Source organism: Dasypus novemcinctus, chromosome 27, assembly GCF_030445035.2.
Source record: "Dasypus novemcinctus isolate mDasNov1 chromosome 27, mDasNov1.1.hap2, whole genome shotgun sequence".
Classification (NCBI taxonomy): domain Eukaryota; kingdom Metazoa; phylum Chordata; class Mammalia; order Cingulata; family Dasypodidae; genus Dasypus; species Dasypus novemcinctus.
Window position 1 is genome coordinate 7,815,220 of NC_080699.1, and position 25,901 is coordinate 7,841,120.

General features: G+C 39.1%; 1 protein-coding gene and 1 long non-coding RNA gene across 9 annotated transcripts in view; one reads left to right on the forward strand and one right to left on the reverse strand.

Annotated features, from left to right (window-relative positions):
* Window positions 1–25,901, forward strand: part of CEP126 (centrosomal protein 126) — a 129,983-nt gene that overhangs the window by 103,301 nt on the left and 781 nt on the right. For 3 of the 5 annotated variants that reach the window (XR_009183773.2, XR_009183776.1, XR_009183775.1), the window contains 5 exons: window positions 886–1,095; window positions 6,920–6,984; window positions 17,783–17,896; window positions 19,757–19,861; window positions 20,888–21,588. Coding sequence is in view for 1 of the 5 variants with exons in the window: in XM_004484110.4 (XP_004484167.1) it covers window positions 886–1,095; window positions 6,920–6,984; window positions 17,783–17,845 (338 nt within the window). In the remaining 4 variants the exon portion in view is untranslated. Of the gene's footprint in view, window positions 1–885; window positions 1,096–6,919; window positions 6,985–17,782; window positions 18,470–19,756; window positions 19,862–20,887; window positions 21,589–25,901 lie in introns of those variants that run through there. The other 2 variants (XR_009183774.2, XM_004484110.4) reach the window with 2 other exon arrangements.
* LOC105745288 (uncharacterized) overlaps window positions 1–25,901 on the reverse strand; it is a 105,485-nt gene that overhangs the window by 64,393 nt on the left and 15,191 nt on the right. For all 4 annotated transcript variants that reach the window (XR_009183781.2, XR_001118041.4, XR_011647615.1 and 1 more), the window contains exons 3-4: window positions 21,294–21,440; window positions 18,699–18,772 (exon numbers count right to left, since the gene is read on the reverse strand). This is a non-coding gene — a long non-coding RNA (uncharacterized lncRNA). The remainder of the gene's footprint in view (window positions 1–18,698; window positions 18,773–21,293; window positions 21,441–25,901) is intronic.

Consider the following 25,901-nt stretch of genomic DNA (forward strand, 5'->3'; position numbering starts at 1 on the left):
CAAGGATTCTCATCCTTATATTAGTTTAAGTGTTTTTACTACTTTATTATTTGTATCTTATTCCACTTGTATTGTTGCACATAAAAATCTTAATTCTTATTTGTTCATTCAATAAAGCACTACTGAAAGTTAGTTTTCTGCCTGGAACTAGATATTGGGTATACAATGTTTTTTGTCTTTCCTTTGTGATTTCTCTATTAATTTTTACCTTAAAAGGCTCTTTCTAATCCAGAAATTTAATATATGTTTATTTCTTTTTCCTCTAAGTTGCTTAATAATTTAATCCCTTAAATTTAAATCTTTAATGCTCTGGAAACTGTTTAAATGGATGGTGTGAAATGACACTCCAAATGGATTATTTTATAAACTAAATTTATTGAGTCATCTTTTCCCTCTCCCAAGTCTTTTATCCTTCTTTGATGGTATATTAAGTTCTTATATCTAATTGGGTCTTTTTCTAGACTGTCAGCTCTGTTCAGTTGATCATGTAATTTCTAATCCTTAAATTCCTTTTCTCTTACTCTGTTATTTATACCTAATTTTATTGCTCTTACAAAGATAATCTACTTCATCTTCTGCACCATTTGTACCACCAATGATAACAAAACACAAGAATAATCTAAATATTTTGTAGTTTTTCTTTCATTCAGGTAACACTTTAGGAAATTTTATGACCTCAGTGCCATCATTTTTAATATCTTTTTATTTTTTTAATTAGGGATATAAAGTGCTAGATAATAGGATCCTGATAAAAGTCAAAATAACAGAAGATTTGGTTTCTGTTTGAAAAATGAATACACACTCATACATATGTCAGATCTGTATGTTTAAGGACCAGTCTCAGGTGGAAAAGGATTAAAAACCATTAATGTAAAGTTTCTGTAGTTTCAGATAGTACTTCTGAGTTTTTGATGGCTGAAAACCTAGTGAAATCTTCAATACCTGAAGATGAAATTCTAGCTGTTATGAATAGTAAGCAGCCACAGAAAACAAACCTGAGTTTAAATAAGATCCACCGACTCAACATCTGTATGCTGTCAGCTGAAGAACAAAAGATCCTACAATCCCTTAATCGTCTTAATGAAAGATTATACAGTAAGTATAGAAGAACAAATTATAAGAAATGTTACATTTTCTTAAGAAAATATTTTGTACTTACACAATTTTAAATTAGTGATCTAAAAGTAGAAAATGTATATATCATCTACTTATATCAAGTAAATACAATTCAGAATATATTTTGAATTACCATATTATCTCAAGAATACTAAATTTACCTCATGTATACAAAGAAAATTTCTTTAGCAGGCTTACCTGTCTTTCATGAATACACAAACAGACTTCCATTTCAGCAATGTGGTAGGCTAGGTATCTAAAATGACCATCCATCAAATACAACCAAAATTTCTGTGTTAAGTTTTTAAATAATCTAGCAATGAGCTGGTGAGACTATAAGGAATTCTTAAACCAGATGCCGAATATAAATAAGGACCCAGAAAGATAAGGAAACTGCTGCAGCTGGCTTTTGTCTTAAGGACATTTAACCCACAGAGTGAAATTGTGCTTTGCTTTTCATGGCCAAGATGAGTAGTCTCATCAAAGATTCTCCCACCATAAATCCAGACTGCCCAGATGCTCTATGCTATAAACACATGCAGACACACACACACCAGAGAGTGAAGAAAGTTTGCTTATCTTGAACTTCAGTACTGAGCAGATGAGGGAGGAAAATTCACCCCTGAGAATTTGGAACCACAATCTAGCCTAACAATCAACTAATTTGTAGCCTATATTCATACTGCCGGAGTGCTTTTTAAAACCTCAAACTGAGAATTTAATTTAGAATGATCACAGATTGGTAATAGCCCAAAACACCCAGCAGAGGTAAATTCATATCTCTTCTGGAGAAACCTACCTATAGGAAAATGAGAAGGCCACATAAAATAAAATAAAAAACAAAAACAAAAACTAAACCCATAGAGAAAAAAGGCATCAGAAAAACACCTACCTATAGGAAAATGAGAAGACCACAGTAAAAAACAAACAGACAAACAACTAAACCCGTAGAGAAAAAAGTGCACCAAAATCCTTGAATAGGTATATCTTGGAGATATTGTGGGTTCATTTCCAGACCCCTACAATAAAACAAATATGTCAGTAAGTGAGTCCCACAAACTTTTTTGGTTTTCCCAATACATTTAAAAGTTATGTTTACACTCTATGTGTACAATAGCATTATATCTAAAAAACAATGTACATATCTTAATTAAAATGTTACCCAGAGATACAAAGTGAACACATTCTGATGGAAAAACAGTACCAATAGACTTGTTCAACACAGGTTGCCATGAACCTTCAATTTGCAAAAAATATAATATCTGTGAAGCACAATAAAATGAAGCACCAGAAAATAAGGTATGCCTGTCTTGTTAGGACTTGGGTAAATATTAAATTAGATTTAGATGTTGATAATTGAAGTATGCTTGTGGTAACTAGGGTCACAAAGGAATAGAAATATCATTTACCACTTCCAAACTGGTAGAGAAGGAAAAATAGCTTGCAAAAAGTAACATATCAGTTCACAGTAAAGAAAGATAGGAGAGAAAAAGAGACATCGAAGCAATAGGCTGACTAGAAATACTGTGTTACAAGATGGTAATACAAATGGATTTGCAATAAATGTAAATGGATTAAATGTTACAGGTAAAGGACAGAGGTTGTCAGGCAGAATTTTTAGTATAACTATATTCTGTTTATAAACAATGTATTTAAAATGTGAGGATATAGAAAACCTGAAAATAAAAGAGGTGGAAAATATGTACCAAGAAAATTTTACCCAAAGGAGAGCTAGGTTAGATATGTTATTATCAGACAAAGTTTACTTAAAAACAGAAAGCATTACTAGACATAAAAAAAAATCACTTCATGATAACCAAAGTTCTAATTCAGGAGAAAGATGTAAAGCATTTTAATTTTATATGCACTTAAGAACGTAGCCTCAAAGTATATAACCCATTTTTTAATCATGGTAGTAGACTTTAACATACCATTGTCAGTACTTTATAGAGCAAACAGACAAAACATCGTATAGATGTATAAGAATTGAATATAATTAACAAATGATCAAAAGGACAGACTTTTTGGAAGAACATATAGAACATTTATTTTTAAAATGGACCATATATGGGATCATAAAATAAACCTTAACAGTTTTCAAAGTATTGGAGTCATGCAGGTCACATCTTTTGACCACAAAACAGCTTAGGTGAAGTGAATAACAGAAAGATGATCATTAAGGAACACACCTTAAATAAACCATGTGTCTGAAAAAATGTCATAATGGAAAATACAAAATATTTAGATCCAAACAATATTAAAAAATATTTTGGAGAGCAGATGTAGCTCAAGTAGTTGAGCATCAGCTTCCCATGTATGAAGTCCAGGGTTCAATCCCCAATACCTCCTAAAATTTGTTTAAAATTTGTTTATCTGGTTTTCACAACCTCAGCAGTATTGACATTTTGATAATCCTTTATTGTGGGGGCTGCCCTGTGCATTGTAAGATATTTAGCATCATCTCTGAGCCCTAACCAGTAGATGCTATAGCACCCCCTGCCATGGCTATCAAATATGTCTTTAGACATTGCCAAATGTCCTCTGGATGGCTAAAATCTCCTCTGTTTGAAAATCACTGTCTATACATAATATGCACATATACACACACACATAACCACATATATTTTTATATATGAATATATATTTGTTTCTGTGTGTTCCATTTCTGCCTAAAATGTAGACAACTGGAATGAGTGTCAGTCCCACCCTAAGAATAAGTGGAAAAACTACCAAAGTATGGCTCTTTATGAACCCATTAGACAGCTGAAGCCAGAATACAACCAAGTAGCCAGATGTCCAAAGAATGACACAAATTTCAAAAGAAAGACAGGACATGGCTCACCTATATAGAGAGTATAGGAGAAAGAGATGCCACATTCCATATAAGCTGATATTAAGAATTCAGACTAAATTTTTAATGAATTGCTAAAGGATGAATGTGGACCAGTGTGAAAATATAGATCCCTTAGAAGCCACAGACAAAATGGGAGTTTACACATGCTCATAGTTTCTTGGCCATGGATCTACACCATAGTTCATGAGAAAAATAGGGGCCAGAACAGGAGACCAAAAAACTCTTCCTCAGTGTTGCAGGCCTTGGAAGAGGGGAGCAGCACTGTTGTAGGAAAGTAATGAAGCCCCATGCAGAACCTTCTTCACTATGGAATAAAAACCATAAGGTGCTGGTTATAACAAAAAAATAAAAAGGAAAAAAAAAAGCACAGAAAGGAAAAAAAAAAACCACCATAAGGTGCTGGGAAAGATGAACAAAACCTTACTGGTTGCCAACAAGACATAGATGAAGGCTTACTGAGTGAAGGGAAAGGTAAAAGGAAAAAACTTTTATCCATGGAGGCAGGACAAGAAAGTCCTTACCCAGATAATTTGAGGAGAAGATATAGAAAATTCTCTTGCACAAAGCCTGCCAAAGGCACAAGGCAAGGTTGACTGCCAAAGGGAGAAAGAGCAGGGTGACTAAGAAGGCACACAGAACTTTCCTAAGATGGAGCCTGGACAGAACAACAGAAACGTCCCCTGATCCCCACCACCACCCCAGCAAGCACTGAGTAACACCTGATAGAAATCTATTGCACTGTTTGAGGAAACTCATCCTGACATTGGTGATAAACTTGAACTGTAGTTTCCAATAATTCATCAAACTTCTCTTTAGGAAGTTTAGGAAACCACCACTGTCAACATATCAGTAAAAACTGTATTTTGCTTGATGCACTGTTGCTAAGCACAACGTGGCGGGGTAGGGATTGTTTGATTTGCCACAGAGCTGCTCTCATCACAGGTGAAGATTCGGGGGCTTAAAGGGAGGGCCTCCTCCCACATACCATATGTAAAACCAGTTCCAAGGGGATTCCGTGTGAAAATATATATATAAAGCTTTCAGGAGATAATATGTGAAAATACCTTCCAACTTCAGGGTAAGAAAGGGGTTCTTCAACAGGGCTGTTCCCCTTAAAATTTTAAAATTCACATCAGAAGGCCATTAAATGTGAAAAAAGACAAGTTACAAAGTTACAGTAACTATAACACATAAAGGATTTTTGTTAAAAATGTAGAAATAACTCCTGTAAGTCAATAAGACAACCCAGTAGAAAAAAAGACTTGAACAGGCATTTCACAACAAAGCAAATGCAAATGGCCAGTAAACATTGATAGATGCTCAGCTTTGTTAGTAATAGATAAATGCAAAATAAAATATGTAAAATATCATTACATCCTCATCAAACTGACTAAGTTTAAAAGTCTAGCAATACTGAGTGTTGGTAAAGATGTGTAGCAATAGGCCTCATAGAATGCTGGTAGGAGTATAATTGGTGCAACTCTTGGGAAGATGTTTTGGCACCACCTAAGAAGTTGAACATGAGCATTTCCTACAAACCAGCAATTTCACTGCTAGGTACATATCCTAGCGAAAACCTCACACCTGTGCATCAGGAGGTGTGAATTAGTATATACAGAACATCATTGTTTATAAGAGCCAGCAATTTAAAACATCTAAACTTCATATATTCATGTGTTGAAACACTACTCAGCAAGGAAAACAGACGAACTACAACTACACACATCATCATGGGTTAATCTAAAAATAGATAATTTTGATTCAAAAGAAGGCAAGTCACAGGAGAATAAAGATAGTACAATTCCATTTATGTGATATTCAAAAATAGGTAAAACAATATTGGGGGAGTATATATAGATATATATACTAAAACTATAAGGAAACAAAAGTCACAATTGTGGATTACCTCTGTGGGAGCACAAAAGAATACAATCAACAGGGCAGTGTGGAGGCAGGGGTGCTCCAGGAATCTTCAAAAGTGCTGATAAAGTCGAAATTGTTTAATCTAGGTGTTTACACAGCTGTTAGCTTTATTATTTTTATTTAAAGTGTATGTATATATTTTATATTCTCTTCAGTATTATGTTAATTTCAAATTTTAAATTTAAAAGAAATACATTAATGTACTGAGTTGCTGTTTGGGCTGAGGGAAAAGTTTTCGTAATGGATGGTGATGATGGTAGCACAACACTGAGATTGTAATTAACACCACTGAATTGTGTACTAGAAAGTGTTTAAAATGGAAAATGTTATGTTTTATATATTACCATAATTTTAAAGTTTTAAGAAACCTAAAACAATATAATACACACATAAATATTCATAGAAGGCAGGGAGCTACATCTACAAAGGCAATACAAAAACTAAGGCTGTACGTTTAAGATACAAGTATATGCAGATAAAGAAAAATCAATTTAGTCATTTGGAGTTATTATTATATACTTCTACATATTTTAAATGCCTCATATAAAAGATTCTGCCTATATTTTTTTTCTTTCACCAGATGCTAGCTATAATATGAACAAAGTCTAAAATTTGAAAGGGCAAGTATTGACAAAATTGCTCAACTTTTATACCTTAATAAATAAATATCTCATCTTATTCCATAAGAGGATGAAATTGTTTTTTGTTTTTTGTTTTGGTTAGAAAAAAGAAGAAAGAACAAGAAAAAAAGAAAAGAAAACATAACATTTGAATGAAGATTGTTATATAAAATTCAAAGTACTAGGACTTCCTTTTTATCAACATAAGTTTTATGTAATTATTTTCAATCAATTACTTGTACTTCCTAACCTAATATAAAGACTATTTCTGGGGTCAATAGAAAAAAAAAGTCTCAACTCAATTTTGAGTATTTTGACAAACTAGAATTTAATGTTTGATCTTAAGTAATTTTCCTCTTTCAATATATATAACAACTATTTTTGTATCATGGCATAATTATTTCAGATGTGCAAGAAACCATTTGCAAAAATCCATCAATCAGAAATACTTTACAAATAATACCATTTCTGGTAAGTATTTAAAGGAGCTTTTTTCTGTTACTTTAGGTAATCTCATGATTTTAAGAATCCTGTATTGGTATTAATTTTTCTTGAAATTGGTTTTTAGAAAGTTTTTCTCCTGAACAAACTTTATAAAGTATTTCATTAGAATCAAGCAAATACTCTCTCATAAAAAGTTAGAATATAAAGATTTCTTTATCCAGAGAATTTCAGCAGACATGGGAACAGAAACAGATGTAAGTACATCAATCTTCAATTAGATATTAGGCCTAATCTGAATTTTCCTAAATTCACAATTCCCATACAATTTCCAAATCTTCAGAGTTCAAAACTAGGCATTACTATTTTGAAAAATGTTTATTTGTTACCTTAGCACAAGATTCTGATAAATATACACATATAAATAGTAAACAAGAAAGTGGATGTTGCTCAAGCAATTGAGCTCCCGCCTACCACATGGGAGGCCCTGGGTTCAGTTCCCAGTGCCACCTAAAGAAGACAAGCAAAACAGCAAGCTGATGTGACAGGCTGGCATGAAGCTGATGCAATAAGAGACACAAAGAGAAAAACATCACGAAAGACACAACAAAGCAGGGAGTGGAGGTGGCTCAAGCGATTAGGTGCCTCCTCCCACATGGGAGGTCTTGGGTTCAGTTCCTGGTACCTCCTTAAAAGAGGAAGATGTGCACACAATGAATAGATACAACAAATAGACAAAGCAAGTGCAAAGGATGATAGGGTGGGGAGAAATAAATAAAATAAATCTTTTTTAAAAAATAGAAAACAGTCTCTGCATTCCAAAATTTCTAACAGGGAGAAAGACATACATACACATGGATAGTATGTACAAATAACTGTAATACAAGAAGGTGAGGCACAGTCTCTGGAAACACAAAGGAAGATTTCATTTCTGGCTGGAGGTTATCAGGAGATATTCAGGTCTATAAAAAAGGCATACTCAAACTAAGACACTACTTATACTCTCACAATTCTCAACTTAGGTGTTCAACAGCAAAATACTTTGTTAGAGAATTAATTGGATGCTAGGTCAATTTTTTCATCAAGTGCCCTCAGTTCTGAAATCTCGACAAATACAAGTATAGTTATAGAGGTGTCCACACTTCTTACTGCATGCTTCAAATAAATAGAGTAAAACGTTTCTTACTCATGTTCCAGGGTCTATGCTATGCTGTGGATATAGTGGTGAGTAATAGTGAGGGACACACTGTCCCCGCCCTTATGAAGCTCATTATTTACCTCCAGGCACATGATTTTTGGAAATGGCCTTTTTGGTGTGGCATGTTTGATGATTTAAACTTTAGAAAAACTATTTTGGCACAATCAATTTGACTCCTGATACACTTTTTCACAGCTACTTTTTACATGCGAGTTTCATTTTTCACTCAATTTTTTATCACCACAAACTTAATTTAAGTAATGTTTGCAGTAGTAGTTTTTCTGTGTCTAAATTTTGACTGTGACAACTTTCTCTCAGTTTTGGCATGTATGATTCTTATTTCACTTTAGTGGGTAATAGCTGCAGTGTCATCTTTTATACCCTTCAACTCAACTTGAAAACTGTGTATTATCCATAGACAATCAGGCATGAATAGTAAATACTACCAACAGGGAGACAAAGTTATCTAACCAGGAAATAACTCTGTTGTGCACATTATTTAATAAGTCATTATATTGCTAGAGGATTATATTGTTATATTTGTCTAATGACAAAAAAGTTAGTGATGTGGATTGAGGATCACAAGTAGGCTTTCTTTAAAATTTTTTGTCTTTATTCATTATTTTAATATTACATTAAAAAAATATGAGGTCCCCATATACCCCCCACCCCCCTCATCCCACTCCTCCGTCCATAGCAACATTCTCCTCCATCATCATGAGACATTCATTGCATTTGGTGAATACATCTCTGAGCACTGCTGCACCTCATGGTCAATGGTCCACATCATAGCCCACACTCTCCCACGTTCCATCCAGTGGGCCATGGGGGGACCTACAATGTCCGGTAATTGACCCTGAAGCACCACCCAGGACAACTGCAAGTCCCGAAAACGCCTCCTCCCATCATCTCTTCCTCCCATCCCCCACACCCAGCAGCCACCATGGCCACTTTCTCCACACCAATGCCACATTTTCTTCGATTACTAATCACAATAGTTCATGAATAGAATGTCGGTAAGTCCACTCTAATCCATATTCTATTCCTCCATCCTGTGGACCTTGGATTGGTCGTGTCCACTCCACATCTGTGTCAAGAGGGGGCTTAGATTCCACATGGATGCTGGATGCAATCCTCCTGCTTTCAGTTGTAGGCACTCTTGGCTCCATGGTGTGGTGGTTGACCTTCTTCAACTCCATGTTAGCTGAGTGGACAAGTAGGCTTGAAATCATTTTCTTCCTTTCATCTTTATCACTCTTTATGACAGTTGGTAACCATTAGCCTTCTTCAATTGCTTTATTTTAAACATATTATTCTCCCTTATTTTAATAACATGCTAACATAGGTCAGACATCTTCCACTTATTTTCAGGAAAAATGGTATCACATCACAAAATTCTTAAGTGCCTATTTAAACAGGTGGCATAAAAATAAACTCCTTTCCTCCTTCAAAACATCTTTGCTGTTTTCCACATGCAGGTTTACACAACATTTTGTTCTTGTTTGCCCTTTATTCTGTTATTTTTATTTTATATTATTCTACTCTTCACCCAGAACATTTGACACTTTATCAAACAGATGAAAGAAAGAAAGAGAGAGAGAAGGAAGAAGGGAGGGAGAGGGAGAGAGATACACACACATTTTTTTTTTCTTCTTTTGAGGTTCCAGCGCCTGGGATTGACCCTGGTACTCCATAAGTGGGAAGCTGGCGCTCAATCACTTTGCCACATCGACTCCCCGGTGTTGTTTTTTGTTGTTGTTGTTTGTTTTTGTTTGTGTCATTTGTTTGCTTGTTATCTGTCTTTGTTTTTAGGAGGCACCGGGAACTGGATCCTAGACCACCCATGTGGGAAGCAGGCACTCAACTGCTTGAGCCATATCCACTCCCCTACACTTTTTTATAAATTATTTGAAAGTACGTGGCAGGCATCATGATATTTCTCCCCTCAGTACTTCAGCAGGAATCTCCTAAGAACAAAGACATTCTTCTGCAAAACCACAGTACTACTATCACATCCAAGAAGTATTGATATATTATTATTTTCCGATACACATCCACATTCAAATTTCCCCAGTTGTGTAGGGAAAAAAATTTCCTCTGTAGTTATTTTATTTCTCTGATCCAAGATCCAGCCAAGGATTGGTTCTTTAGACTTTTTTAATCTAGAAAAATCTCCTTACCCTTTCTTACTCCAACTTTTGAAGTTACATTTAAAGCAAGAATAAATAAGTACAGAGTGCCTCCCCTGAAAATAATGATTTTGGACATATTTTAGTCTTAAAAGCTTTCAAAATTTATTCCTGGTTCTCTATTGCATTATAAATAGGTGAAATTTTGAATATATAAATTCTATAAATGTAGTGTGTAACCAACCATATTCCTGTACTTTCTGTGTGTATGACACTAGCCTGCCAAGAATGCTTTGCGTAAACTAGGACAATTGTGACAGCCTAATTCTGGTAGGTAGGGATTTTTTTTTTTAAAGGAAAGATTTTTCATGGGCAGAAATACCCCATTAGGACCAAAATATGGTTTTGGAGATATTGCTGGTACATTTTTTTTAATGGTAAATTTTTTATTATTGTTTTATTTTCTTTTACTTTTCAGCCCCAATGTTTTCTTTCCCACATTAACTTACAAAAATTTTATTTTTAAATTATAACGTGCCGTATAAAATATCATCAGTTTTATAATTTATACGAATCACATAGCTAATCCAGGAACTGAATTATTGGCCTAATAACATTAATTGTATAATGATACCAACCTATTACTCCAATACTAAAATCTCAAAAGCTATTGGTTTAAGAATTGAAATTGATATTTTATTCCCAGAAATAATATTTCTTTCTCTGGAAAATTCATGACCTAAATGAAGTTTACATGTGACTCCACCACCACCACCCTACACCATGCATGCTGCACTTTTTTTTTTTTTTTTGCCTATTTACCCCTTTTCTATTGTCCTTTAGATTTAGTTGTACCCCTCCCTCCACGCCATCGTGCTAGTGACAATGACTTAAGTTTCTCCTCTCAGGCAGGAAAGTGAACGGACATATTCATTCATGCTAAGGTATTTAGAATGAATTTTTTAAATAACTTTTTAAAATCTTTTAAAAACATTATCTTGTGGGGAGCAGATGTAGCTCAGTGGTTGCGTGCCTGCTTGCATGTACGAGGTCCTGGGTTCAATCCCCAGTACGTCCTTTAAAAAAAAAAAATCTGGAAAGAATAATGCAATTTCTAATAGTGGGATTTCAGGCACTTTAGCATTTGGGTGAGAGAAATATTTTTGAGCAGGAGAGCCTTCTCAGTATCTCTCAAATCATAATGCAGGCAGTCTAAGCTAACCTACCACTGCTTAGAGCAAGTGTATTCTGGGATTTCAGAAGAAAGAAAAGGCAACCCAGTTTTTCTCATATTACTTCAGTGGTATTCACAATCATCTTAGTAATAATAGTATCTGCCTCACAGAGTACTTATGAGGATTATATGAGATAGTCATTCATGTAAAGTACTTAGAGCAGTGCCTATAGCACAGTGCCTGCTAAATACGTTTAAGTGGCCTTTTTATGAGTAACAGCTTTGTGATCATCATACCTGTTTAAATTGTCTCAAAAAAGTGTAACATTCCTGAAAATTAGTAATGTAGTATATTACGTTAATTGATTTTCTTATGTTGAAGCACCCATGCCTACCAGGAATAAATCCCACTTGATCCTGGTGTATAATTCTTTTACTGTGCTGTTGGAGTCTATTTGCAAGTTTATTGAGAATTTTTGCATCTATGTTCTTTAGAGTGATTGATCTGTAATTTTCTTTTCTTGTAGTATCTTTATACAGCTTTGATATTACAATGATGCTGGCTTTATAAAAATGTGTTGGATAATTTTACCTGCTCTTCAATGTTTTGGAAGAGTTTAAACAGGATTGATGCTAATTCTTCTCAAAATAATTAGAATTTAACTGTGAAACCGTCTTGTCCTGGACTTTTTTTTTCTTGGGAGATTTTTGATGACTAATTCAATCTCTTTAAATATGACTAGTTTGTTGAGTTCCTGTATTTCTTGTACAGTCAATGTAGGTTGTGCTTTTCTAGGAATTGGTCCATTTCATCTAGGTTGTCTAATTTCTTGGCATACAGTTTCTCTTAATATCCTCTTATGAATTTCTATGGGTCAATTTTAACATCCCCCCTTTCATTTCTGATTTTTTTTCTTTTTTTTCTTTTTCTTTCTTTTTTCCTTTGTTAGTCTAGCTAAGGGTTTGTCTGTTTTATTGATTTTCTCAAAGAACCAGCTTTTGGTTTTGTTGGTTTTTCTCTATTGTTTTATGGTGCTATTTTCAATTCATTTATTTCTGGTCTAATCTTTATTTCTTACCTTCTTTTTTTTAAAGATTTGGGTTTTTTTTATTTATTCCCCCCCCCCCCCCCCACCATTGTTTGCCCTCACTGTCTGCTCTCTGTGTCCATTCACTGCGTGCTCTGTGTCTGCTAGTCTTCTCTTTAGGAGGCACCAGGAACTGAACCTGGGACCTCCCATGTGAGAAGGAGGCACTCAATCACTTGAGCCACCTCAGCTCCCTGCTTTGTTGTGTCTCTCATTGTCTTTCCTCTGTGTCTCCTTGTTGTGTCATCTTGTTGTGTCAGCTTGCTGCGTCTGCCCATCACGCCAGCTTGCTGTCTTGCTTGTCTTCTCCAGGAGGCACTGTAAACTGAATCTGGGACCTCCCTTGTGGTAGGCAGGAGCTCAATCATGTGAGCCACATCCGCTTCCCATTTCTTACTTTCTGTCTGCTTTGGGATTGGATTGTTGTTCTTTTTCTAGGCCCTCCAGATGTTCATTTAGGGCTTTTTTAATATAGGCATTTAGGGCTATAAATTTCCCTCTCAGCACAGCCTTCGCTGTATACAATAAGTTTAAGTTGTGTTCTCATTTTCATTTATCTCGAAATATCTACTACTTTCTCTTGCAATTTCTTCTTTGACCCGCTGATTGTTTAGGAGCATGTTGTTTAGCCTCTGCACATTTGCAAAATTTCCCCTTCCTACCTATTTATTGCTTTCCAGCTTCATTCTATTATGATCTGAGAAGGTGCATTGTATAATTTCAATCCTTTTATATTTATTGAGACCTGTTTTGTGACCCAGCATGTGGTCTATCCTGGAAAAAGATCCATGAACACTTGAGAAGAATGTATAACTCACTGATTTGGAATGAAACATTCTGTGTATGTCTATTAGGTCCAACTTGTCTATCATATTGTTTAAGTTCTCTGTTTCCTTGCTGATCCTCTGTCTAGTTGTTCTAATGATGTGAGTGGTGTGTTGAAGTCTCCAACTATTATGTAAAGACATCTACTTCTCCCTTCAGTTTTGACAGGGTTTGCCTCATGTATTTTGGTGCACCCTGGTTGCAGATGCAGAGATATTTGTAACTTTTATTCCTTCCTGAGGATTGTCATTGTCCCTTTTATTAATATATCATTATATATGATATATGCATTTCATACAACTTTTTTTGCATTTAAAGTCTCTTTTGTCCAATGTTAGTATAGCAATCCCTGCTCTTTTTTGGTTACTTTTGTGTGGATATCTTTCTCCAACCTTTCACTTTCAGCCCATTTGTATCTCTGGATCTCTGGGAGTCTCTTGTAGGTAGCGTAAGGATAGTTCATGTTTTTTTTATGCATTCTGTCAGCCTATACCTTTTGATTGGGGAGTTTAATCCATTCACATGGTATTACTCTAAATTCATTTTTTACTTCCACCATTTTATTTTTTGGCTGTCATCTGTCTTATCTTTATTTCATCTGTCATTTTACCCTTTTGGTTATCTTTTATGATAGTCTTCCCTACTACATTCTCCTCCAAGCCTCTCTCTCCTGTCTTTTCCTTTTGGGCTGTAGGGCTCCCTTTTGTGCTTCTGCAGAGCTGATTCCTTTTTACAAACTCACTTAGTTTTTTTATTTGTGAATATTTTAACTCACCTTCATATCTGAAGGACAATTTTGCTGAGAATAAAGAATTCTCAGCTGGCTATTTTTCTCTTTCATATCCTAATTATATCATACCACTGTTTCCTGCCTTCATGGTTCCTGATGAGAAAGTCTTTCCAGGCATCCCTTGTATGTGATGGTTTGCTTCTCCCTTGCTATCTTTGGCATTTGACATTCTGAGTATTATGTGTCTTAGAGTAGGTCTATTTGGATTTCTTCTGATTGGGGTATGCTGTACTTCTTGGGCATATAAATTCATTTCTTTTATAAGAATTGGGAAATTTTGAGCCATTATTTCTTCAAATACTCTTTCTTCCCCTTTTCCCTTCTCTTCTTTTTCTGGAACTCCCATGACACATATGTTGTTGTACTTTGTATTATCATTCATCTTCCTGAGTCCTTGCTCAATTTTTGGCATTCTTTCTCTCTCTCTTCAATTTCAGCTATTGTGTCTTTTATATCATTATTCTTTACTCTGTGATCTTGAGTCTACTGTTGTATGCCTCAAATATTTTTTTGTTTTGTTTTGACTTTTTTTTTTAAGGTACTTGGGCTGGGGATTGAAACCAGGTCCTCGTATGTGGGAAGCTGGTACTCAACCAATGAGCTACACCAGCTCCCCTCTAATGTGTTTGTTGTTGTTATTTTTATTTATCCCCCCCCTTGCCACTTGCTTGCTGTCTGCTCTTTGTGTCCATTTGCTGCGCATTCTGCTGTGTCTGCTTGTCTCCCTTTCTTGCGACAGCTTGCTACACCAGCTCTCCGGGGATGTGGGCCTTCAGCTCTCCACGGGTGTGGGCCATCAGCTCTCCATGGGAACAGGCCAGCTTGCCTTCACAAGGAGGCCCTGAGAAGTGAACCCAGGGCCTCCCATATGGTAGACGGGAGCCCAATCAGTTGAGCCACATCTGCTTCCCTCTAATGTGTTTTTTATCTCACTTATTGTGACTTTCATTCCCATAAGCTCTGTTATTTTTCTATTCAGGTTTTCAAATTCTTCTTTGTGCTGGCTCAGTATCTTCTTGGTGTCCTTTATCTCTTTAGCCACACTGTCTTTCAGTTCACTGATTTGATTTAGGAGATTTGTATGAAACTCATTGATTAGTTGTCTCAAATCATGTGTCTCATCTGGGACTTTGATATGTTCTTTTGCTTGAGCCTTGTCTTCCTTTGTCTTTGTAATTTTTTGGTGGTGTCTTAGGCATCTGGTTATGATGGTGAGTTTACTCTGATGCTCATTTTCTCTCTCTTACATGGGGATTTATTGGCAGGAGGCTGTATGTTATTGCTGATCTCTGATTCTTGGTTCAACCTTTTCTAGTTCTTTTGAATTGTCCATGTTTAGTTGCTCAAATCTATCTAGGCAATGGACCCAGTAATGGGTTGCAGACCAGCTCCCAGGGCCTGGGGAGGGAGTCTGTAAAGGCCTGGAAAAGCCTCTTTTATTTATTTACTTTTGTTTTCCTTGCATGCACATCCTTGGTCTCACAGCGGATGGCACTCTTTGGCAGCCCTCTCAACTCAAATCATGGTTGGCATGTGTGCCCTGTAACCCCAACAGGAAGAATGTGACAGAAGAGCCTGTCTTGGGGTTATTTAGAGCCTCACAAATCATACTTTCTCCTCTCTTTGCCAGCAGCCCTCTCCCTTTTCCCAGGTAGGAAATAATTCCACTCCCCTCTGAGTCCTCAACAACCAGTCCCGGTCAGTAGGGAGGGCGTTTCAGAGGGTTGGCTCTCTTTAGCCTCTGCTGGCTTTAGCCTGGAAAGGCTCGTGGGACACAGCAGACCAAATTTATTGGCCAAAAGCTGAATCAGCTTTGGCTGCATCCCCCTCTTTCCCCTTTCCTGGGCAAGTGGACCCCAGGGGCCCCTCTGTTCATAGCTGCCTGCTAGAAGCCAGAGCACCCAAAGCTCTGCTCCGGGGGATGGGCACCAGCAGCTGCAGCTTCTACTCACAGACTTTTCCTGTTGAGAGTCTTTTTCTCTTTCTTTGCCCCTCTCTTTTCTGGGTGGTGTCCAGCCTTCATTTTTCCAGGCAGTTCCTGCCTGTCTCTCTAATCCTCCATCTTCCCAGAAACCACCTCTAACAGTGGTTTCTGAGGCTGCTGACGTTTCCCTTAGCTGCTGGGCCATCCTCTCCTGAGTAAATCTTTTTAATACACAAATATGAACAAATCATTCTCCTGCTTAAAACCCAACTTCACGTAAAATGTATACTCCAGAGAACTGCATTCAAGGCCCTTGCAGCTCACCTTCAGTTTCTCCCAGCTCATAATTTACACCCTGCTGAGTAACGGCCGGTGTCCTTCGAGCTCCTCGCATGCGCCCATGGTCCCAGCTGCTCCGCTGCCGCACAGGACCCCCTTGGCTCCCTAACCTGCTTCACTCCTACCTGACTCCAATGTTGGGCCCTTTGGGAAGCCTGTTCAGCCTGAGCTTTGTCGTGCCCAAAATTCCCTCCTTTTGATACCTGTATCAGCCCGGTTTGTTCTTTCTGTAGAAATGTTCATATTGGTCTCTTTGTATTCATTAAGCACATAATGCCAGTGTCTCTACCACATATCAAGCACTCTGCTAGGGGCTGGGACTAAAAGGGGGGAACACTTCCCTGTCCTAAAATAGCTTACCCTCTAATAGAGACAACAAGCCAACCACTCAGCACAACAAAGCTGCTTTAGGCCATCCTCAGGACACCTGCAATCACTTAGATTGCGATTTTTTTCATGTAAAAACTCTAAATTTTAGAAACATATTTTCATTTTGGAGGTTTTTATTTACTTTGGTAAATAAAATAAACTTAATGAAATTATAACAACTATTCTCCCAAGCAACTAAATTCTTTAGCCCAAAAGATGTTGTTAAACTACCCCTCAGGTATTTTGAGTTCTAAATACTTCTTACAAAAAATAAAATGATTAAATTGTGACTTTTATACAGCAGATTATGACAGAAAGCACCTCTCTTTTTTTTTAAGATTTATTTTATTTCTTTCTTTCTTTCCCCTTCCCCCCCCCCCCCCCCGCCCACCCCGGTTGTCCGTTCTCTGTGTCTATTTGCTGTGTCTTCTTCATTGTCCACTTCTGTTGTTGTCAGCGGCACAGGAATCTGTGTTTCTTTTTTTGTTGCATCATCTTGCTATGTCAGCTCTCCGTGACTGCGGTGTCATTCCTGGCCAGGCTGCACTTTCTTTTGCGCTGGGCCACTCTCCTTACGGGGTGCACTCCTTGCACGTGGGGCTCCCCTACACACGGGACACCCCTGCGTGGCAGGGCACTCCTTGCGTGCATCAGCACTGTGCATAGGCCAGCTGCACACGGGTCAAGGAGGCCCGGGGTTTGAACCATGGACCTCCCATGTGGTAGACGGATGCCCTAACCACTGGGCCAAATCCGCTTCCCCAGAAAGCACCTCTTAAAGACATTTTACCAATAGCCAAAAGTGAAGATTACATATTATGATAATTAGTATGATGCCTTACTTAGATTGGTATTCAATTTTGTTGATGATTGATGTATATGTAGCATTTGAAAACTTGAATTATGAGTCTAGTCATATTAAAATCTGTAATCTACAAGGAGATCTACCTAGTACTACTATAGTAAAAGAATATTCTGAAACTATGTTACAGAACAACCAACCAAGGGCCGGTCTTTCTCCAGATGTTGGATCCAGATTGCTGAGAAAATACTGATGAAGTACAACAGTAACTGTTAAATGGAATAATTATTTTTGAGAATCTCCTGTAAATATATAATATATCCTTACATTGTTAATTATTTAAAACATTATATTTAATCATAAAGTAAAGGTAAATAATAACATAGGTAATGGATATAAATTGACTAGTTTACATTTATGCTACAAATTATACTTTATTATGTATTTTATGGCTAAATACATTTTTAATGAATGGAAATACTTCATTGTTTTTAATGAGCATGTTCCTGGATATAAATTCATTATATTTAAAAATAAAAGAGAAGATATTTTGTTATTCAAATTATGTAGTAGCTGTAGTTGTGAAGCTTTGTTTTTCTAAAATTCCTAATAAATTCTATTAAATTTTTGTACAGTATTATAAAGTATATTATTAATTATACTCCATGTAAATAGTAAGGCTATTTGTTTAAGACCTTGCAGCATCTCTGCACTTTGGAGATGTTACCAAGGGGTCTTGTTCTCAATTTTTCATGTTCAGAAATTAATGTTATCAATTTATTCAGGGGTGATTGGTCTTTCAAAAAACTGACTACATTAGCAAAATTCACAAGGACTGAATGGAAAATATGAAAAATAAACTGCAATCTCAAATGAATTACTTGAGTTGACTGATCAGTATGTTTTCTTTTCCCAATAGGAATGTCTACTTGGGAAGCCAGATTTAGAGTAGAAGTTTGCTTTTTAAATTATCAAAGCCAAAGTCATATGATCTTAAAATATTTTTCATAGAATTATGATAGCACCATATACCCTTTTCCCCCATCTCTTCCTTCCTCAAGTTCTCACCACCTGTCATCTGGACTATTTCAAAAAGAATGTCATACCTCTGGTGGCAGGAAATTTGCCAGGTGGCTTATCTGATTCCCATGTACAAGGTTCCGAGTTCAATCCCCAGTGCCTAAAATAAAATAATAAAATAGAAATGGCCAGAGTGAAACTCTACCATATCAATCCCTTCTTAAAGGTTCTCAGCACTTACCTTTCTGCTACCGGAGAAAATGTGTGCTCTTTAGCATGGCGTATACAACCCTTCACGTTCCGGTCCCTTCCTCTAACCCAGCATCATATTTACCACCCTTCCTACCACACCACTTATTCCAATATACCAAACTCTTTCTAGTTCCCCACATGCAACCTACCGCTTCATGCCTCTGCCCTGCCATATGCCGTACCTTTGCTTGGAATGCCTTCCCCTCCACTCCACTCACTGCCTGTCTGATAACTTGTATTCAGGCTTTTAAACCCTGCTCAGGTTGAACTCCTCCCAGGTTTTCCTAATAATCCTCCCTACAACCTCCTCTGTACAAATTATGTTCTTGGTACCCCAAGTTGCAATTATTTTTCTACATATCTGTCTCTTCTAGATCAAAAGCTCCTGGAAGGTATTAATATAAATTATCACTCATCTCTGTGACCTTAGGAATCAAAATAGTCAGGGCACATAGTAGAGGACCAACATAATGCCTAAAGAAACACAGTACTCAGTCATGTAATTTATCGAGCCCTCACTGTGGGCCAGACACTGCTCTGTTAGGGATACAAAAGACAAAATAATTTATTTGTCCATGTGGAACTTATGTTTAGTGGAGAATACAGATTTAAAAATAAATGAGAATATACTATCAGATTGTTATAAGTGTCCTGAATGAAAGCTAGAGCCTGGTAAGGGGGGAGAGAATGGTGGGAGTAGACAGATGGGCAGTAGAGAGGCCAGAGAAGGCTTATGTGAGCAGGTGACATTCAAGAAAGAGCTAAACCAAGTGAGGGAGCTAACCTTGGTGATGTGTGGGCGATTAGCATCTTTCTTTTTTTTTTTCTTATTTAGCGTTTTACATAAAGTGATTTCAATAATCCTACAATTCTCTTTCCCGTCCTTAAACAGCATTCTACAGAGAGGAAACAGCAGAGCAAAGACCTGATACAGAAGCAGCCCTGACATGTGTGAACAGCAAGGCCAGCGTGGTGGCTGAGCAGTGAGGAAAGCAAAGTTAGTGAGAAACAGGGGTGAAGAGGCGGCTGAGTAAGATCATGCCGGGCTTGGAAGCAACAGGAGGGACTTTGGATTTCATTCTAGAGCAAAAGGAATCCTTTGCAGGGTTTAGAGTAAGGGAGGGATGTGATTCTTTTAAAAGCATCACTCCAATGTCTGGAGAATACACCTAGGGAAAGGAGGGAAGTGGTGAGCACTAAAGTAGGGAGACAAATAAGGTGCTTCTGCAATAATCGGAAGTTAAGGACGTGGGCCAGGTTAATAATGGTGGTGGTAATAAGCAGGGGTCAGAGACAGCATATACTTTTTTTTTTTTTAAGATTTATTTTCTTTATTTCTCCCCCCTTCCCCCCAACCCCAGTTGTCTGTTCTCTGTGTCTATTTGCTACATGTTCTTCTTTGTTCGCTTCTGTTGTTGTCAGTGGCAGGGGAATCTGTTTCTTTTTGTTGTTGTCGTTGCGTCATCTTGTGTCAGCTCTCCTTGTGTGCAGCGCCATTCCTGGGCAGGCTGCACTCTCTTTCGTGCTGGGCGGCTCTCCTTGCAGGGTGCACTCCTTGCATGTGGGGCTCCCCTATGTGGGGACACCTCTGCGTGGCAGGGCACTCCTTGCGCGCATCAGCACTGCACATGGGCCAGCTCCACACGGGTCAAGGAGACCCAGGGTTTGAACCGTGGACCTCCCATGTGGTAGATGGACACCCTAACCACTGGGCCAAGTCCGCTTCCCAGTATATACTTTAAATCCTTATTTTCTGATGGATTAGATGCGACATATAGAGATAATTCCAAAGATTTTTGAACTGAGTAGCTGTATAAATGATGGTCGATGTTGGAACCACTTCCTAAGATGGAGACCACAGGGGGAGGTTTGGGTTGAAAATCAGGTCTTAGGTACTGATAGGCCTATTAGCTGTCCATGTGGTGATGCTGAAGAGGCAGTAGATGCAGTTAGATGGAATTTAGGAGTAAGGTCCTGGATGAACATATACTTTTGATAATTGTCTCTGTATAAATATTTACAGCTGTGAGGTTGGACAAGATCACCTGGAGAGAGAGTCTAGCTGGAGAAGCCAAGTAAGGAAAATGTTTCAAGAAGAGAAAAGGATCAACTGGGTCAAAAGCTGATAAGAAGTTTGAGTTAGATGAAGGCTGAATCCAAGTCTGACTGCCTGGGGGGGATCAATGGTGACCCTGACAAAAGGGTTTCAGTGGAGTATATGAACAGAAGCCCAATTGGAATGGGTTCAAGAGAGAGGATGGGAAAAGATAAAAATAGGGTATTATTTGCTTTTTGGCAATAAACTTGTAAGTGGCAGGCAGAATAATGGCCCCCCACGATGTCCATATCCTACTCCCAGACCTGTTATGTGTGGCCTGTATGGCAAAAGGACCTTTGCAGCTGTGATTAAGGATCTTGCAAGAGATTACCGTGGATCATCCAGATGGGCCCAATGTAATCACAGGAGTCCCGAAGAGGGAAACAGCAAGGCAGGAGGGTCCGAACCAGCGATGGGAAGATGCTGCGCTGCCAGCTCTGAAGCTGGGGAAGGCTCCAGCCAGGAATGCAGGTGGAAGCTGGAAAAGGAGGGAAACAAACTCTCTTCAGAGCCCCACGAAGGAGCTCAGGCCAGCCAGCCCCTCACTTTTAGCCCACTGAAACCCACTGCAGACTTCTGAGCTCCACAACTGTTAAGACAAAAAAAATGTGTGTTGTTGTAAGCCACTGCATTTGTAGTAATTTGTTACAGCAGAAATAGAAATAAAATACACCACTTACCATCCAGAGGTTCTGGGAATAAGAACATGGGCATCCTTGGGTGGGGGGGGTGTTGGACTGCTACCAAAATCTGCCCTCTGGCCCCCAAAGATACATGTCTGCCTCATATGCAAAATAATTCACCCCATTCCAAGGTTTCCGAAGGTCTCATCCCATTTTAGCATTAACTCAAAATCAAAAATCTCACCTAACTCTTATCAGATCAAAAGCCCCACAGCATATCACCTAAATCAGGTGAGTGAGGTTCGGAGTCTAATCTATCATGGGGAACAATTCCTCTCCACCTGTGAACCTGTTAAACTGAGGAACTTGTCCTCAAAATACAATAGTGAGAAAGTCAATAGGGTAACAGTTTTAAACATTCTCATTCAGAAACAAATAACGGAAGGAAAAAAAGAATCACTGGTCCCAAGAAATTTCAAAATCCGGCTGAACCAATTCCACTGGGTTTCAAGATCTGGTAATAATCATCCACGGGTCAAGGCCCACCCTCTGCTCTGCTCCACTCTGCGTTATACTGTTTCATGAAAGGTAGCACACCTTTGCAGCCCAGTGGTTCCATAAGCCTGTTTCTTGCCTGTAGAACTTGGTATCTGACAGCCTCTTTCATTTCGTACTCTCTCCATCCTTTGCAGTCCAAGCTAATATAAAATCCTCAAGAATCATGTGGAGCTCCTGTGTGTGTTACAGGAGTTCAGGCCACTAGACAAGAGGCTTCCTGGGTAATCCTGTCTCTGTTTGGCTTATGCGGAGACTGCTGAGGGAATCTACGGCGCACAGATTTAATCTCTCTAAAGAGCCATTTTTGTGACAGAGTACTCTGACCTTCCCATCTTTCAGTGTATTTAGCAAAAGGTTGTATGGCCACACTCAGATTTTTCTCTCCCAATAGTAAAACTCTTCATTTTAGTGCCTTTTGCAATCTGGACCGGCTGAGAATTTCCCAAATTGCCAAGTCCAGGGTCCTCTGTTTTTCGCACAGCTCTTCCCTCCACCTACCTCTTTCCTCGGCGGTTGACTCTAAGTAGCAAGAGGAAACCAGCCGGCACTGTCGGCATTGCTTGGAAGGGTTCTCATCTGAGTGTCCACTTCCCTCATTTACAAGTTCTGTCTTCCACGTAACTGCAAGGCAATTTCCCTAAGATTTCTGCCACTGTATAACAAGGACCCTCTTTCCTCAAGTTTCCAATAACTGTTCCTCATTTCTGCGGAGCCTTCAGCAGCAGCACTTTTAACATCTGCTCACCTCCATATTTCTACCAGCAGTCTGTTCGTGAAGATACAGGTGTTCTCTAAGATGATACACGTTTTCTTTACCATGCTCCTCGCTTCCTTCTAGTCCTCACTAGCAGAATCATTAACATCCATGTTTTTAATAACAGATGCAATACATATATTTACATCCTTATTTTCTGATGGATTGGATGTGACGTATAGAGATACTATATTTTATATATATAATCATATAGCATATATTTTATTATATAACAGATACAGCATATATTTTTAAATCCTTATTTCCTGATGGGTTAGATGTGATGTATAAAATATTTTTTATTTAATAAAATATAGGCTTTTCCTATCATGCATCTCAAAATTCTTCCAGCCTCTACCCAATGCCCAATGCCTGAGTCACTTCACATGTTTAGGTATTGTTGCAGCAGCACCCCACTTCCCACATAAAATCTGTAGTAGTTTTTCTATTGCTCCTGTAACATATTACCACAAACTTTGTGCCTTTAAACAGCACAATTTATTATCTTAGAGTTCTGTAGGTTAGAAGTCTGACCCAGTCTCACTGAGCTAAAGTCAAGGTGTCAGCAGAGCCATACCCCTTTCTGGGGCTCTAGTGCCTTGCATTTTTTAGCTTCTATTTTTATTTTTATTTTTAAGATTTATTTATTTTTATTTAATTCCCCCGCTTCCCCCAGTTGTCTGTTCTCTGTGTCTATTTGCTGCGTCTTGTTTCTTTGTCCGCTTCTGTTGTCGTCAGCGGCACGGGAAGTGTGGGCGGCGCCATTCCTGGGCAGGCTGCACTTTCTTTTTTTTTTATTTTATTTTTTATTATTTTTATTTATTTATTTAATTCCCCTCCCCTCCCCCGGTTGTCTGTTTTCTGTGTCTTTTTGCTGCATCTTGTTTCTTTGTCCGCTTCTGTTGTCGTCAGCGGCACAGGAAGTGTGGGCGGCGCCATTCCTCGGCAGGCTGCTCCCTCCTTCGCGCTGGGCGGCTCTCCTTATGGGTGCACTCCTTGCGCATGGGGCTCCCCTACGCAGGGGACACCCTTGTGTGGCACGGCACTCCTTGCACGCATCAGCACTGCGCATGGGCCAGCTCCACACGGGTCGGGAAGGCCCGGGGTTTGAACCGCGGACCTCCCATGTGGTAGACGGACGCCCTAACCACTGGGCCAAGTCCGTTTCCCTAAAAATTTTTTTTATTTTTAGGAGGTACCGGGGATTGAACCCAGGACCTCGTACATGGGAAGCAGACACTCAGCCACTGAGCTACACCGGCTCCCCATTTTTTAGCTTCTAGAGGCCACCCACATTCTTTGGCTCATGGCCCCCTTCCTCCATCTTCACAGCAATGGTAGGTCAAGGTCTCCTATTGCTTCACTTGGACCTCCTCTTCCACTTGTAAGACCCCTTCGGACTACCTATGTTGGGCTCACCTAGATAACCCAAGATTTCTATCTTAAGGCCAGCTGATTAGCAAGCTTAATTCCTTTTGAAACCTTAATTCCCCTTTGCCATAACATATTCACAGGTTCTGGTGTTAGGGCATGGTTACTGCTGAGAGGCCATTATTCTCCCTTTAAGGAAAGAATTGAAGAACAGAAACTGCCTATCTAATATTCATTTTCTTATAATCTTTTTTTCTTAGTAATAAAATTTGTTTGACAGGTACCTAGCAACCAACATAAAAACTCTTTTCCCAGACTCCTTCAGAGCTAACTTGGAGCTGTTCCCTTACCAGGGAGGGACGCGCTCTCCTTTTCTCTTTCCTTCTCCCTTCTGCCTGCAATGCAGACATGCTCCAAGAGCTACGGATGGCGAGGAAGCCAGCTAGAATGAACCCGGGCCCCTGATGACCTTACAGAGCCAAACCACCCCACCAGCCTCCATGGGGCAGATATCCCAGCAGACAGATTCCTACTCTGTTTGGTTTAGACATCCAGACTGAATGCCACACACACACCAAGAGGATATGAAAATGTGAGACTCACTGGGATGAGCAGGGCAGGCCTTTCAAGCAGGAACAGAATGATTTGCGAGAGCAAGGAAAGGAGAACGGCATCAGCTTCTCTAGACATGGGGCAGAGGGGTGAGCTTAGAAGCCGTCAACAGCCACACAGCTAAAATGGAGGCAGCTTCTTGGTTACACGGATCGTAAGTGTATGCTACATGCATACGTGCAGGCAGAATGCATTGCGGGCACGACACAGCCCTGGTTTTGTCCACTCTGCTAAGGCTCAGCTCTCTGCAGTCCTGAGCCCCTTGCCCCCAGGGTAGAGATGGCCAAAAGAAGAAAGTGTACAGCCATTAACCTTGGGAGGTCATCAAGGTCACTCAAGCAATGGACAGCACAGAGGTGCCCATGAGGGCCCAGCTTGTCCTCCCTCTCCACCGTACAGTGTCTTCCTGACCATGGACTCTGCTGTCCAACAAGGAGCAGCCCAGGCCCAGCCACTAGCCTGCAGACCCACCAGGACGGAGCTTCAAGAACCCAGGTGGCCATTTCCATAGACTTTCCACCAAGCTCCTTCTTCACGGGTCCACCTTAGCCGCTGGGTGGGCTTGCAGGCTCAGGGTGCTGGGTGGGCTTGCAGGCTCAGTTTTCCCAGCATGCTTGGGGTTGTCTACCCACACCAGCGCTCCAAACAGCCTGATGCCGGATGGTTCCTCTGATCCTCCAATTCTGCCCTTCCAGGCCTTCATTTTCCAGTTCCTCCTATATTTGGTAACTTTAATTCCTGTCATAAATCCCTTAGTCTCATAATTCTTATAATGGCCTTGGTTTCCTGCCTGATAACCAGCCTGGTGGAGGAGAGGCACAAATAAGCCATTATAAAGTAGTGTGGAAAGGGCGAAACGCACAAGCGAAATGAATGCCCTGGAGAGAAACGACATGCTGAATTCTGAGAAAAGCTTCAGCGTTAGCCCAGTGGACCCCGTATTGGAGAATGAAAAGCGGAGAAGAGCCTTCAAGGCCAAGGCGAGCCAGGGAGAGCAGGAGGGCAGGGTGCAGAGGCAAGC